This window comes from Neolamprologus multifasciatus, chromosome 1, assembly GCF_963576455.1.
Source record: "Neolamprologus multifasciatus chromosome 1, fNeoMul1.2, whole genome shotgun sequence".
Lineage (NCBI taxonomy): Eukaryota > Metazoa > Chordata > Actinopteri > Cichliformes > Cichlidae > Neolamprologus > Neolamprologus multifasciatus.
The window spans coordinates 21395520-21410794 of NC_140439.1; the positions used below are offsets into that span (position 1 = coordinate 21395520).

Sequence of the window (15275 nt, forward strand, 5' to 3'; positions counted from 1 at the left end):
TAATATTCACATGTCATATCAACATTCTGATAGAGGTGGATATCTGGATCAATACTATTGTCCAACTCATAAAATTTATAATCATAAGATCCAAAATATTCCATTTTTTGCCTTTTTTTTTTTTTTTTTTGTTCACACATTCACATGCATAGTTATTTTTCTCACACTTATCAAATATTGTTCATATCACAGTCAGCAGCACAATTCTTTTCTACACTGAACTCTATTTCTTTTGTTTAAATCTCTCAAGATCTGCAATGTCTTAGCTCAAACCTTGGACCTGTATAGTAGAGGAGAAGAAAAATTTAATCAATCACTCTAAAAACATAATAGACATCAATGGACTCCTCCGCAAACCACAATAAACCAGGGTGTGATCATTTGTTAATCTTGTTTACTAGTATTGTAAACTGAGTTGCCCAACTTACTGCCAAGTTTCTACTCTGTTGCCATGACTCGCAGCTTAATACCCTCAAACGCGCCGACATGCCTCTTAATTTGATTTATCTGTCCTACTGAGAGGTCTAATCCATGAAATCCACAACAAGGGTTTTAATACAAGCTTCCATCTGAGAGGAGCCGGGGATCTGCATCAGTGGCTGACAGTTTAGTTCTTTGGCTAATGTGCTGACAAATTTACGCGTGTCCTTTTAACACAGCTCTCCGAGTCTGAGAAGCTGTTGCCGCGATCTGGTCTGAAGGCAGATGATCGGCCTCGGGCATAATGAAAAAAAAAATGGGAACGACCACAGTGAGAGTAGTCTTTAGGACATGCTGTTTTAAATGAGCTCTACTGTTTTCATTTTAAAATGTGTAAAATGTCTTTGTGTGTTTGATAAATACCAAGCCTTAGTAATTTGTTTCAGCCTTGAAATCGAAGCTTTGTGTGGTTTCTTATGTTCCACCGCTCAAATTTTTCATGCCACTTGATTGAAATTGGTGCAGAGTACTTTCAGATCTACATATAAGACCACAGTTGTGTATACATGTGCTGCAGATCAGACAGAAAAAGGTCAAAAAAAGGTCTTCAAGCTATAACAGATCAAGAACCTAAAGTTTACCGTGATCCCCAGAATCCTCCTGGCATCATGAGCATCCTGGATGATGTTTGCGCCACCATGCATGCCGTGGGCGAGGGGGCCGACCAGACGATGCTGCAGAAGCTCCGAGTCCAGATCAACACCCATGAACACTTCAACAGCTGGAATCAGGGCTTCATCATTCACCACTATGCTGGCAAGGTCAGTTTCACTTTGATCTGTTTGTTTGTTTTCCCTGACAACTGGCTTCAAACGGCAGTCGTCTGCATTTTGAACGGGAAGCCATTCAGCTTTTTGCAGACATAAAACGGTAATATACACCGCGATGTATGTGTATATATACAGTCAAGCATCTCTGTGCACTTGTCTTCGTCCCTGACGTCAACTTTGAAAGAATATTTTCTGCATGTAGTCTCCGGCTGTAGGAGACCAACAAGTCCAACACCATAAAAAATGGCATTTTTTTAATGGAGTTGGAGCTGTTCCTCCGTGCTTGTATGATCTGTCATAAATACTAGTTATACGCAGCTGGTTCCTCCATCTGTGTTGTCATTTTGTCCTCAGAAGGTTTCCACTTCTAAAGTAGCTTTGTGCACCGTCTCTGCCATTCTCCATTGTCTGTCTGTGGAGGAATTTACCTCCCCGTATTAAACCTGCTCATCGAGCCGAGCATTACAGCTCACTAGAAGTCTTCTTGTGGATTATTTTAGGTTTTCGGTGGTCTGAGTAGAGGTCGCCTCGTGTCATTCTCCAGATGTGTGGTGGCCTCAGCCTGGCACACATGCCGTAAGCTTAATGAGCCGTGCCATTAAGGCTCGAGAGGCTCCCATGCCTGCGCTCAGAACATTCCTCCCGTCTCAGCCTACATTACAGGAGAAATAATGGAGTTTAATTTACACACTTAAACCACTGCTGGTTTTATAAGGATGCTAATCCTGGGACGTGTAAAGCTTGGACCCTGAAACCCTTCATGTTTTCTTTTTGTTTCTCTCCCATAAACTTCAGGGCATTTATTTAGGCCACAATATGAGTTACACTTTTTTATTTCCACACAGGGGTCATCTTCCATTTTGCTCAAGGTTTCATACAGTTCAGTTTTCTCCTCTTTTGATAAAGATGACTCCTGAGAAATCCTTCTGTGTGTCTCTCCTCCAGGTGTCCTACGATGCGGAAGGTTTCTGTGAGAGGAACCGAGACGTCCTCTTTACCGACCTCATCGAGTTGATGCAGAGCAGTGAAATGTAAGTAAATCCTTTTTGCACATTGCACCGACATGTGGCGAGCATTTCTACGGCGCTCGCTTAAAGGGAGTCGTCTTTGTGATCATATGTTTATAATTGAAACCAGCTGAATAAGAGCTTCAGACGTAGCAGTGCATCTGGAAACTGGTGGGATGTAGCAAAAGTGTGCAGGGTGGGGTTATGCCGTGCCCTCTACCCTCAATCGCATCTGCTTGCTGTCCCATAATGCGGTTTTTGGGGTCTACTCAATCTGCCCTTGCAAGTGCAGGTTGTTTGTGGGGTTGTGTTGTGTCTATTCCCCCTGTGTTATCCTTTCTTGGGCTTTCTTTGTGTGTGTCGAAGTGGCCATCTGTGCAAACAGCCTGTGTTGTCTGCGCAACCCCTGCAGGTCTCCTTTGTAAGGCGCAAAAGGAGGCTATGCCAAAATCCCATTCAGACACATGTTAGAAGATGCGTTGATGCATTTGACACGACATGCAAAGATAAAGAGTCGTACACAGTCACACAATGAGGCGGAAGGAAGCACACCCATTCCTCCAAGCAGCAGGTCCAAACGGAGAAGAAAGGACTGACCAGTATTGTCAGCTGGACAGTATTAGAAGTCTTTGAATCTATTTGTACTGTTGATCCTTTCTTCTGTGTCCAAGCCCAGAGTCAGAAGTTTAAAATCAAACAAATCCCAATGTGGGAGAAAACCAGAAAGGGTGTGGGATTTACACCAACATGAAACAGCATTTTGAAATCATAAACTAATCAAATGTTAGCCAGAAGTGTGTGTCAATTTAAGATCGAGTTTTACCTGCATCATAGTATCTGAACAAGCCTTTGAAAAAGCTCATTAAATAAATTGGAACTTGACAACATAAACAAAAAGCAAGACATCAGCAGTAATTTAAATAAACTACATTATTAACTAGGCGGGGCTTTAAAAAGGAGTGAGGAGGAAATTATCATAAGATGATAATTATAAAATTATCATCTTATGATTTTCATAAGGGACCATAAATGACAATGACTTCCCGAAGCTAAAACACACACACTGTTCCTTTATTGTTACTCCACCGTGTGTGTGTGTGTGTGTGCATAGTTTAAATGGTGCTCAACAAAGTAAAAGGTACTTTGGAAATGTTTGAATCTTGACGGTCGCATGTCTCAAGCTGAGAAGAACCTGAAGATGTGGAAAGTTCACAAATATCTGCCACATTCTGACCAGCAGCAAGAAATCCTGGTGGCTTCACAGTGCAGCCATTTACGTAATCACCTAACGAGTGAAGGAACTCTGGTTTGATCCCAGGAGGAGAGACAAGTTCCTCTGGGATTGTGTCAGGAAGAGTATCCAGTTTTAAAAAAATAAAATAAAATACAAATAAATACATTTAAATTAAATAACATTTTTAATTAAATAGATATATGGATACAAACATGTGGAGCTACATGCTTCAGTTACCCCTTGTACACATCCTGGTGTTGTGATGCATTTAAAGTTAATGCTGAACCTCGATCAGGACCATATATTGTATATTAAAGATGGACGTAGTCACTGTGATGTCACTCATCAGCTTGTCAAGCCGTGTTTTGAAGTTTCGACCTATTGTAGGATTTCAGGTGTTGCTATGGTTGTTTTTAGAGCCAGAAGTAATTATATTTTACACTACAAGGTGAAGTGCTGAATGCTATGAAACCCTGTTAGCAGCTGTGACCACAGTCTGCACACACACAGATTAGTGCTAAGTAACAAATTCTAAAAATAAAATGCTACGATTTCATTTCACCAGCAATTAGAGGCACAAACTGTACTTCTTGGAGAGTCTTTTAGTACAAATATCACATCAAGTCATAACATTTAATAAAAAAGATGTTTAGATTGAGTAAAGCAGCTATAAAGACCAAAAATGTTTGCATCATTTTAACATGGAAGTTTATGGAGAATCAGTTTTTACACTTCCATGCTGGCTTCATTTCTCATGCTCTGGGGTTTCCACCTGAAATCCAAATTATTTGTTATACTGGTGAAGCAGCACAAGTTTACAGTGTCTAAATCCTGTGTTTGCTTACATTCTCCCAAATATATATACACAATGTATGAATTCACTTTCAAATATATGAATTTAAAAACAAATGTAGTTTCTTTAACAACGTCACTCTGTATCTACTACCTAAATCTCTACCGTGAAGTGAAAAACTAGCTTTAGCAGCCCTTTCCCTCATGAGTCATTTCACACTGTCAACAAGCAGCACTTCACTGAAAAATTCCCCTTTAGTTACAGAAAGACGAGAGAAAAAAATACTGGAAGAAGTGGGATTGATACTCTGTCTTATTTTAATGTTCTTCTTTGTTTCTCCATTTCCAGACCCAGTATCAGTCAAAAGAAATTACTTATTTTATTCTTTGAAGGAATTCCTCAAGTAAAACTATTCACTCAGTCTCTGCAGCAGAGGCCTTGTGGGGATTTGCTGTAGGGAAAGCTGTTTGTACAAATACAGCACAGTGTGGACACACACTCACATTTTTTTTGCTTTCCCAGCCACCCCCAGTTCAAACTTACCAAATGGTTCAGGAATTTAAATCAGTGACCTTCGTCAAGGGTCCTCGGTTCTTTAATCATTAACTACATTTTTTGTTTGTTTGTTTTTTTCACTGTCTGGAAGCTTTGGTGTGATTGGGCCCTAAAGCTGTTTGTTTTTGTTGATATGAGAATAATGAGAGCTTTTTTTCTTTTCTTTTTTTGACCTAATCTCTCACTTTCTGTCCTCCAACAGTAGCTTCATCAGAGCACTATTTCCGGAAAACCTCAATGCTGACAAGAAGGGTCGACCCACAACTGCAGGCAGCAAAATAAAGGTGTGTGAGTGCAGCTGTGCCTTCGGTTTATCAGGGTCACTGTGGAAAAGACCTTTGCTGAGATAATGTGCGTGTTTGCTGTTCAGTGGGATGTCCTTCAGCGTTCCCAGTCAGCAAAGAGCCAGTAATTTAGTCACAGACGCGCCAGCCTCATCATTATCTTTCCTTTTTTGATGTTTGCTCTAATTCCATCCTTCAGAAACAAGCCAATGATCTGGTGAGCACACTGATGAAATGCACGCCGCACTACATCCGCTGCATCAAACCAAATGAGACCAAGAAGCCCAGAGACTGGGAGGAAAGTCGGTGAGTGACTGAATCACTAGCACCCACTCCTTGTTGTCCTGAAAAGTTAAAGATTAAGACACATTCATTAGACAGCTTAATCCTCAGAGCCAAGCAAAACATGAGGGCAGCACTCGAGTGTACACGACCGATCCTGAGGGCGGTCTGAGCAGGAGCAGCCAATCAGTGGCAAGTGTTATGATAACCATGAAAAAGTGATGTTTACAAGAACATGTATGAACCCAAATAAAAATAGCTTGTTGGAAAAAAACTAAGTATACCCTTACTGCTTCCAAAGGAATTAAGAAGATAATCGAATGCACTCGATTAACTGATCATCAGCAAGTGTGAGCGCTTCTATAAAAGCAGTTTTGCCATTTTGTTGGTGAAAATGAAAGTACAATTAGAAAAAGACTGAACAAGTATGAAAAACCTCATCTCTCTAAACAGACCCATGACAGCATGTCCTGTGGACACCAAAATATGCTATTAATATTTCTATGAAACACTTGAAGTTGATCTAAAATGCTCATTTCCTCTAAAATTTCCTCTAAAAAACCTTTTTTTTTAGTCCTGCAGAGTTAAGAGTGGAAAAACTGTCTAAAACTGAGCCTTTAAAGCAGTCTGACCTCATATTTGAGTTTGTGCTCATATCAGATACAACCATAGTGCTGTATTATTATATCAGGGGAAAAAAGTAAAAGCATAATAGGTCTACCTCAAGCTGTCTTGTAGAAAACACAATAGGAAATTAACAAATATATTTAAAAATAAGATGAAATAACAGAAAACTGACTAAAATATGAAGCAAAGACCATTAAAAATGGAGCATGAAAACATTATCAAGAACAAAAAAACAGATTAATGACATTTATAACCACAATGAAAGAAATAAAGCACAGAAAGTGATACATTAAAAACAAAAGTCTGGGTTTTTTGTTTGTTAAAACTGATCCACAGTCCTATCAAATGTTTAAATCTAATAGAAAACTACCCTGTTTGCAATATGCACCATCACCAAAATGCTGTATTACGTTATTTATGGCTAATTTTATTACATTTTTCTCTTATTTAAGTATGTATTATAGCACATGAGATCATTATCCAATTTCTTTTTCGATCTTCACTAAATTTCTTTGCTTTTTTGTCTTTTTGGGGTCTTTTTGTCCCTCTGAAGACATGTGAGACATGTTTCAGGCATTCCCCGTTCTTTATCCCTTTGTTTCAGTTTCCTACACTTTTGTCCCTGCGCTCAGGTTTTGGGTACTACATGTTCACATACAGTCTGATGGTGTATTGTTCGGAGCCTACCGCCTTCCTGTTGTGAGGGTGGATCATTAATTAGCACCGGAACCGCTGTTTTCACAGGAAGTTTGACTACTTTGTTTGAGGAAAAAGTTAGGAAAGCAACTCATTTGCATACAATAACCTCCGATTATCCCTTCCTCTAGTATGAGTGGAAGCTTCACGTGATATGAAAAGACTTATAGTTGATTCCTTAGAGGTTAGAGAAAAAGGAATCGGCTGTTATTGATTAGTGTTTGTACACATCACTAAATGATGTGTACAAACACAAAAGTATGAAAAATGAACACGTTTCATCAATTCGGGGTTTATCCGACACTGAATGAGGTTTTTCTGTCTTTAGGGTGAAGCACCAGGTGGAGTATCTGGGTCTGAAGGAAAACATCAGAGTGAGGCGTGCTGGCTACGCCTACCGCAGGGTCTTCAGGAAGTTCCTCAACAGGTATCGAGCTTTTCTTTTTCTTTTTCGCTGTGGTTCAAGGTGCACTGTCTGACTAGGCACACAAAAGTCACACAACTTCTGCTGCTTATCGCCACTCAACTTCGACAGGTACGCCATCCTGACCAAAGAATCCTGGCCAACATGGCGGGGAGACGAGAAACAAGGCATCCTTCATCTCTTACGGTCTGTCAACGTGGACCAGGATCAGTTCCAGCTCGGCCGCACCAAGATCTTCATCAAAGCCCCCGAGTCGGTACGTTTCACCGCTGCGTCTCTTTCGGACTGCCGCATCTTCTCTTTGTGTGTTTGTCCATTTATAATGCAGGGTCTCTTTCAGGAAGCTTTCCAGGAGTGTAAAGCACAAAGTAAAAACTACAGATAGTTTGTAGCAGCTCACATCTCTTGTCAGAGCGTCATCAGCAGGCTGCAAAAAGCCTCAAGTCATCAGTTTTTGCACTGAACACCATAAAAGGACATCAGAGCCCCAAATCACGCTCTAACCCTCGTCACAGGGGAGGAGACTGAACCCGACCCTTGCACCACGTCAGCACTGAGTCACCGCCGCTCTGAAATGAAAACACGAGCACAGGCTGTGGTTGCAGAGTTTGGGGTGACATCGTAAAGGCTCCTATTTTTTCCACCATAACTTCTTTTTTTCCCCTCACGATTCTTATGAAAGCAGCACTTGTGTGCAGCCTTGCACTTTCACTCATTAACATTTGTACACGTCACACAAGGGTAAGCATGCACGCCCACAGATGTATGTTTAGTAGCTTTAAACACAGACATCTTAGTCTCGATTCAGGCCTTACAGCGGATCCTGAATGCCTTTACTTATTTACTGCAGCCGCTCACTGCCAGGAGCCCCCATCCCCCCACGCCACCACACTGAGAGCCACTGAGGTGTGTTTATGAAGCGCAAATATCACATGGGGCGGACCGCTGAAATGAGCTGCCAGGCTTCTCAAAACAAGTCTCTGTGCATGATAAGACACTGACACCAGCTAATGAGCCGCGTGACTGAAGCGTTTTTCTGTCGGCTGTAATAAGTAAAGTTTGTTTGACGCCAGGCCAGATGTTGGAGGAGTTTCAGCCCCTCTGTGATGACGGATTTGCTCGTGGCTTACTGTCCATCAGAGGTCCTTTGTAAGCAGAGCTGAGTGACTATGACAGACAGCTCACCTAAAGAGTTATTAAAAACCTTTTTTATACAGCAGTCACAGCTGTTCTTGTGTTTCCTGCGTCATAATAGTGTTTAATCATCAAAGCCACTAATCTGAAAGTGTCCTAACCCCTTACATGCAAATGTTGGGCCACAAACTTGGGCTAATTTTCAAAAGTTGTGCAGTCATGCTTCTTCCAAATAAGATCCATCTCAGATTCCTGCTGTTTTTTTGGCAGATGGCATCACATCACCACTCCTGGCTTCACTCTTGTGGTTCCCTCTACATTTTCAAATTGACTTTTAAGGTTTTTCTGATTGCTTTTAAAGCACATTGTGGTTTAGCACAAGTAACATAGCAGGTATGTTGAGCCCATATGAGCCATTTTGCAGCCTGAGATCATCGTGTGTTGTCCTCCTGGCTGTTTCAAAATCGAGGCGTAGAGCTGAAGGGTAAAAAGCTTTTTGCCATTAGGCCCCCTTCAGCTTTGGAATAACCTGTGACTTCTTTCTTTTTGTAATGTCCTCTCTCTGTCTTCTCTTTCTTCTATCATCTGTCATCACGGTGGCTTTGGTGATACTTTCTGCGTTAATAATTCTATCATTTGACAACACCACTGGCTGAAATGCAGCCCCGAACCATGAAAGAGCCTCCATCGTGTTTTAGAGACACTCACTGTTGTACCTCTCCTGCATATATTGATGATGATTTGCACCTTTATATAAGAATGATTTGGGTTTTTCACTAATTCTTTCAATCTCAGCTTGTCCAGTTTCCTCAGATTTTATAACACTGATTGCTGAGATATGCCAGGTTTTTAGCTAATAGCTCTTTAGGAACCAAAAATACTCTTTTTTTGTGTCAAACTGTGTTATTGCTGGGTTTACTGTAGATTCAACTAAAGAAATGGGAGCAGATTATGTTTGTTGTGACAGGCTGATAGTAACAAAGTGCCTAAAGAAACAACTTAAAAATGTTTTTTTCCTAAGTTCTCTGTTATTTGTAGACACAGCACTGGTTCATCCGCAAACCTCGGTGCTTTTTTAGCCTTGACTGACTCAAAGGTCAGTGTTTAGTGTTAAAAACATTTCTTTGAAAATGGTCAGGGTACAGACTGGAATGAAAATGAGTGAAAAACCAGGTAATGTACAAAGAAAAACTCTAAAAGACCTTTAGAAAGCCTGGGGAACGGTCACTTAAGCTCCTTAGTAACAAAATATCAACAAATGAGAGGTAGCTCAAGATTTTTGCTCGGCACTGTTTATCTGGTACCTTCTACTGTTATAATCCATTCCCTAATATTTGTATAGGGCTTTTACAAGTAAGTGAGTACACGTGTAATTAATTAGCCATACTCTAAATATTTATTTATTTATTTATTTATAGTAAATACAGTTGTTTGTTTCAGCACTGCTTTGATTTGAAGAGTCAGCCAGATGTTTGTGTAATAAAGACATTAGGAAGTTTGCCACCATTTCCTTTTCGCTTCCACTAATATTAACCAAAACACCACCTGCTGTTTGCTCCTGGAGTTGTCAGCTGGGAAGTGCAATCACTCTCACAGCCTCTGTGATTTTGTGGTGTCACTGTTTCTGTGACTCAGTGTATTTTTCTGCTCGCAGCCTTTCTGGGTGAAGTTTGATCTGCTGTGTTGTGTTTCGGTCTTGCTTGCGGTTTGTTCCTGTCGCCGGCTCTATTGCAGCACCAGGCAGGATGTTTAGTCTGGCAGGGAGAGGGCAGAGAGTGTGATTGTGTGTCCCGACGCCCATCGGGAAATGACATATCCCGGTGAAAAGATGAGTCTGCTCATAAGTGTTAGTGAGGACCACAAACACTTGGTGGATTGTAATTTTAAGGATTATTGTAATTAAATTCTAAGTTTTTCTACTTTAAAGGGTAAGTGTTAATGTCTTTGAGTCCATCTCAAAGCAAAGATCAGAATCCTGTTCACACTGGACGTTAAAAGATCTTTTTAGTTTAAACATGTTCACCGTCGGCTCTGCAGCTTTGCAGGGCATCGCTCTGTTGATTCAACTGCCAAACAATTTCATTACAACAATCCAACCAAGCTGTGGCTGTTTGTCATCTGCCAAAAAATGACTGCTGCTATTTAAACAGGTGCAAATGACTTGTTGGCCTATAACCTATCAAATATATCTCTCATGAATGATATCCAGTCATTTCGAGCCAGAAAACATGTCCCGTAATAAGGTTAAAGCTGAAATCTGTTTGTTTTGGCAAAGGGACTTTTATATATCCTTTATTTAGCAGGGTAAAATGTGTTGTTGGCATAAAAAATGTATTTTTCTGGAGAGATTTGACCAAGAGGGCAGCAAAAATTGCAAGAAACATAACATAATAGTTCTATAAAGATATTTTATGTGGCCAAACAGGACTGGATCGCCATAAAGATGCTGGCAAAACAGGTGATTTCTTTATTTTATATATATATATATAAGACTTTCATAAATCCTGTTGACTATATACCATTATAAGCAAATATATCACACATGAAAAACACACAGGAACATTGGAAATCACTTTTTGGCACGACACGGGTCTTGTTGTCAGACACCAGCACTTCACTTCTGCACTGTAATAAAAATGACGAGCTGACAGCTCGGTTTGTCTATTTAACTGTACTCAGGTATGTTCTGTATGCATTCCTCCCACTGAGTTCACGTAGGTGTGTCTGTGTTTGGGTTTGTGCAGTGAGCTGCCCTCGGCATGTGTCATGCTGAGTCTCGCTCTTTGTCTTTACAGCTGTTTCTGCTGGAAGAGACGAGGGAGCGCAAGTTTGACGGCTACGCCCGGACCATCCAGAAAGCCTGGAGGAAATATGTGGCCCGCAAGAAGTATGTTCAGATGAGGGAAGAAGGTGAGTGAGGGAGCAACTTACTGCCGGAAGTATCTACCTGCCTATGGTGCTCCCACTCTTATCCTCTTTCTCTGGGTTCATTCAGCTTCCGATCTGCTGCTGAACCGAAAAGAGAGGCGGCAACACAGCCTCAACAGAAACTTCGTAGGTGACTACCTCGGTATGGATGACCGGCCTGAGCTCCGGCAGTTTCTTGGAAAGAGAGAAAAGATTGATTTTGCGGACAAAGTCACAAAATACGACCGTCGCTTCAAGGTTGGTTCAATTAAATTTGCAGTCTGGTTTTCCAACAACTGGCAAAATATTAACATTGTGTTTTCCTTCTTCAAATAGGCAATTAAGAGAGATTTGATCCTGACACCAAAATCTGTGTACCTGATTGGAAGAGAGAAGGTGAAACAGGGGCCAGAGAAAGGGCAGGTGACAGAGGTGCTGAAGAGGCGGATCGATGTGGACAAGATCTTAGCGGTGTCTCTGAGGTGCAAAATGCTTCCTTCACATCTGAGTTACATCATTCAAAAGAAATTATAGTATTGCCTTTTCCAGGTCCAGAGAGCTTACAACTTTTAACTCCTCCACAAAACTCAGAAAGGTTTTTTCCTTAGAGAATGATGCTAGAGCAGATATTTCCAAACTTCAGGCCAACACGGCACAAAGAGGAAACCTTTAGTCCAGTCTTTCATTATCAGTCAGGCAGAAAGTTCAATATTATTTTTATGATTTCGTAAATTCAATCAGCAGGCTTTCTTCTGCCACCCGACTGGCACGGCTCCACTAATGACGAGACAAAAGACGAGTTCATGATCTCCAACCCTGAACTGGTGAAGGGGTTGAGAAAATGGATGTGTTATCATTTTATTTGGCTTCTTACCTAACACATTTTATGATTAAGTGGCAAGTTTAAAAAGCCTTTACAATTGTATATTCCAGTCTATCTTACAATTTAAAATAGCAGCAAACTTAATTTCTTTAGTATTTTTATTTTTACTCACATTAAGGAGAATATTGGCGCCATCCTGGATTCATTTCCACTGTCTGGGTCGACTTTGCATGTTCTCCCCATGTCTGCGTGGGTACTTTGCCTTTTCCTACAGTCCAAAGACATGCAGTTAGTGGCATTAGGCTAACTGGTGATTCTAAATTGCCCATAGGTGCGACTAGTTATCTGCCTCTGTGTGTTAGCTGTATGACAGACTGGTGACTTGTCCGGGGTCTACTTCGCCCTATAGCAGCTAGGATTGGATAAGTGGAAGAAAGTGGATGAAGGGGTACTTTATTTCCCATCACATAACTTTAATGCAGGTTTATTGTAGCTCAAAGCAGGAACAGAAGTCATTATACTGTCTAATAATTAATAGAATTAATAACATGTGCCACACAAATGGCATCCATAAAAACAAATTTGGTGCTTATTCTGTTTACACAAGTCAACTCTAACTGCTACGTCCTGCTGCTACACCATATCCTGCTCTCTAGAAAATCTACCTACAGCAGCATTTTTATTTTGGTGTATTTCAGAATTTACACTGCACAGCCACAAGAAAAGCCACACACTTCATTTGACCCCCTTTAGCTTTGATCACGGCATGCGATCGCCATGGCATCGTTTCAGTGTCGCAACAATTATTTCCATCTATAGTTGCATTCATTTTTTTTCGAAGATCTTGAACTGATGATGCCGATGAGAGTCCGACTGCTGCGTAAAGCCGTCTCCATCGTATCCCAAAGGTTCTCAAAGAGGTCGAGAACTCCAGACTCTGGTCATTGAGTGTATTCAGATAGTCAGCTGAACTCAAAAAAAATCTTTTTGAGCACATGATGTTGCCTAACCTAGACCTGACCAGCTGAAGTAATTCCAGATCATAACCCTGCACCCACACGCTTGCTCTTCATCTGCCTTTCTTCTCGTGCCGATCACTCCTGGATCACAGTCGGTCTCATCAGAGCACATTTCCATTGCTTCAGACTCTAATCTTTATGCTCTCTGGCAAATTGAAACTGATAAGTGTGTTTTTATTGAGGCTACACAGCTGTTCTCTTCATGCTATATTTGTGGAAATGCTCCAACCTTCACTTTTAAACATAACTGTGAATTCTACTGTAGATTTGACATATTTTTAATTATGTGATTTCTCTCCGATCTCGATTATTCAGGATTTTTTTCCCCCCCGATCACATTCATCAGAGATGATGGTTCCCTACTACCCGTCCAGGACTCAGTTTTCATAGTTTCGCCAATCACCTTAGTAGTTTTCTTTCCTCGTTACAGGCCAGCAATTTGACTCCAATGAAACAGCTTTTTTCACGCTTATGAGACTTTAGGATTAAGTAACCTTTTCCCAGCCGAAACATATCAACGGCATCAATCCCTCCAGGTGGTGAAGCTTTTTTTTTTCCAGTGTATTTTTCTGCTACTTTAATCAGAAGTAAAGTGCACGCTAATGTTGTTGATTTTCAAACTTCAGTCCCTGCTCTGCACTCCTCTCCGTTATCTCAAAGCTGATTTTCTGAATCGCACGTTTCTAAGAGCAGAGGTACATACCAGCAGATATTTGACTGTTTCCAAAACAAGACAACATCTGATTCTGTGGACACTGCACTGCAGAAAGCCATGAATCCATTTCAAAGTCACAGTCTGGATTTGTAATCAAAGAAGTTCCCATGTTGCTGTAAATGTCACACAAGGGACACGGAAAACATGTGGAGTATATTTAAGCTGCTTGTATATGTTAGTGTTTTCAGGTCTGACTGAAACCAGTTTAGTCCACATCTCGAAAACGTTGCTAAATTACTCAAAAATGCTGTAGTGGGGAAAGAACGTTGATCAGTTTATTGTGAAAGTGCAGAAAAAAAGGAGCAGAGAGACTTATCATAGCTTTGTTGTTCATGGGAACGCAGCATAGCTCGTTTCAGAGGTGGAGCTGCTGGAGAACATGTGGCTTTTGAGTCAGCGGGGTAATACAGACCAGGTGGTGCAATGAGCGAAAGCAGGAGTTGTAAAAAGCTCATCAGAGAAAAACCCGACTTCTCTGGGAGGAACAAAGTATCCTTGTGCGGGTTACGGGCTCAAGCTGTCGTCCCTCCTCAGATGTGAGCCGCTTTGTGAGGCTCTTGATGCAAATGTGAAAGCTGATTCTGACTCGTGATCTTGGCTTCTGTCAAAGTTTCACAGAAAGCGGAAAAACGGTGAGATTTGATCTGTTATAACACTTAAAGTTTCCCTTGCTTTGTTCGTCCTTTCAGCACAATGCAGGACGACGTCTTGATACTGCACGAGCAGGAGTACGACAGCCTGCTGGAGTGCATTTTTAAGACAGAGTTCATCAGCTTGCTTGCTCAAAGGTTTGAGGAGAAAACCCAGAGGAAGCTACCGCTTAAGTTCAGTAACACGTAAGTAAACACTTCAATAGTAAACATAGAAGCCAAAAGGACAAACAAGACAAAAACAAAGTCCGATGATATAAAAATGTCTGTGTTTCTCAGACTGGAGATGAAGTTGAAGAAGGAGAACTGGGGCTTCTTGAGTGGCGGCGGCTCCAGGCAGGTCACATTTGTCCAGGGTCAGGGAGACATGCCTGTCCTGAAGCCTTCGAGCAAATCTCTGCAGGTCAGCATCGGACCCGGGCTTCCCAAGAATACACGTGAGTATGAACAAACCTGTGGAAAGGTTACCTGCTCTCACAGTGAGCCGTAATCCTCTGGAGTCAATGGTTGCCTGAAGTCTAGAACACCAAATGCTGTGTTTCCTTCTTTGAGAGGTTGTTTGTTTGTGGAGCCATTTCATGCCTTTTTGTGTTACTGAGAAAGAAGTTGTCCCTCCAGTTATTGTTAGATCCAAATCCACTGTGGTTGTGAGCAGAGGCAAAACTGCAAAAATGATCTCTTCATCCAACAAATTATGGATCCAACTGTGTTTGTTTTGTTTATATAAATTACTTTGCTGCTGGTTAGTTAATATCTGAATATCTCTCCCCTTTAGGCCCAACCAGGAAGAGCTTCACTCAGAGTCGTTCAAACATGTCCAGAAGCCACCAGCACACCCCATCACGAGCTGCACCGGGACCTCCAGGTACAGCGTC

The 15275-nt window shown here is 41.2% G+C and overlaps 1 protein-coding gene across 2 annotated transcripts in view; it reads left to right on the top strand.

Annotated features, from left to right (window-relative positions):
* Positions 1 to 15275, top strand: part of myo1ea (myosin IEa) — a 59071-nt gene that overhangs the window by 34339 nt on the left and 9457 nt on the right. For both annotated transcript variants that reach the window (XM_085146999.1, XM_085147081.1), the window contains exons 14-25: positions 1074 to 1241; positions 2196 to 2281; positions 5042 to 5123; positions 5323 to 5429; positions 7057 to 7155; positions 7264 to 7408; positions 11082 to 11196; positions 11282 to 11451; positions 11530 to 11675; positions 14440 to 14586; positions 14680 to 14837; positions 15176 to 15265. In XM_085146999.1, the coding sequence (XP_085003125.1) occupies positions 1074 to 1241; positions 2196 to 2281; positions 5042 to 5123; positions 5323 to 5429; positions 7057 to 7155; positions 7264 to 7408; positions 11082 to 11196; positions 11282 to 11451; positions 11530 to 11675; positions 14440 to 14586; positions 14680 to 14837; positions 15176 to 15265 (1513 nt within the window). The remainder of the gene's footprint in view (positions 1 to 1073; positions 1242 to 2195; positions 2282 to 5041; positions 5124 to 5322; positions 5430 to 7056; positions 7156 to 7263; positions 7409 to 11081; positions 11197 to 11281; positions 11452 to 11529; positions 11676 to 14439; positions 14587 to 14679; positions 14838 to 15175; positions 15266 to 15275) is intronic.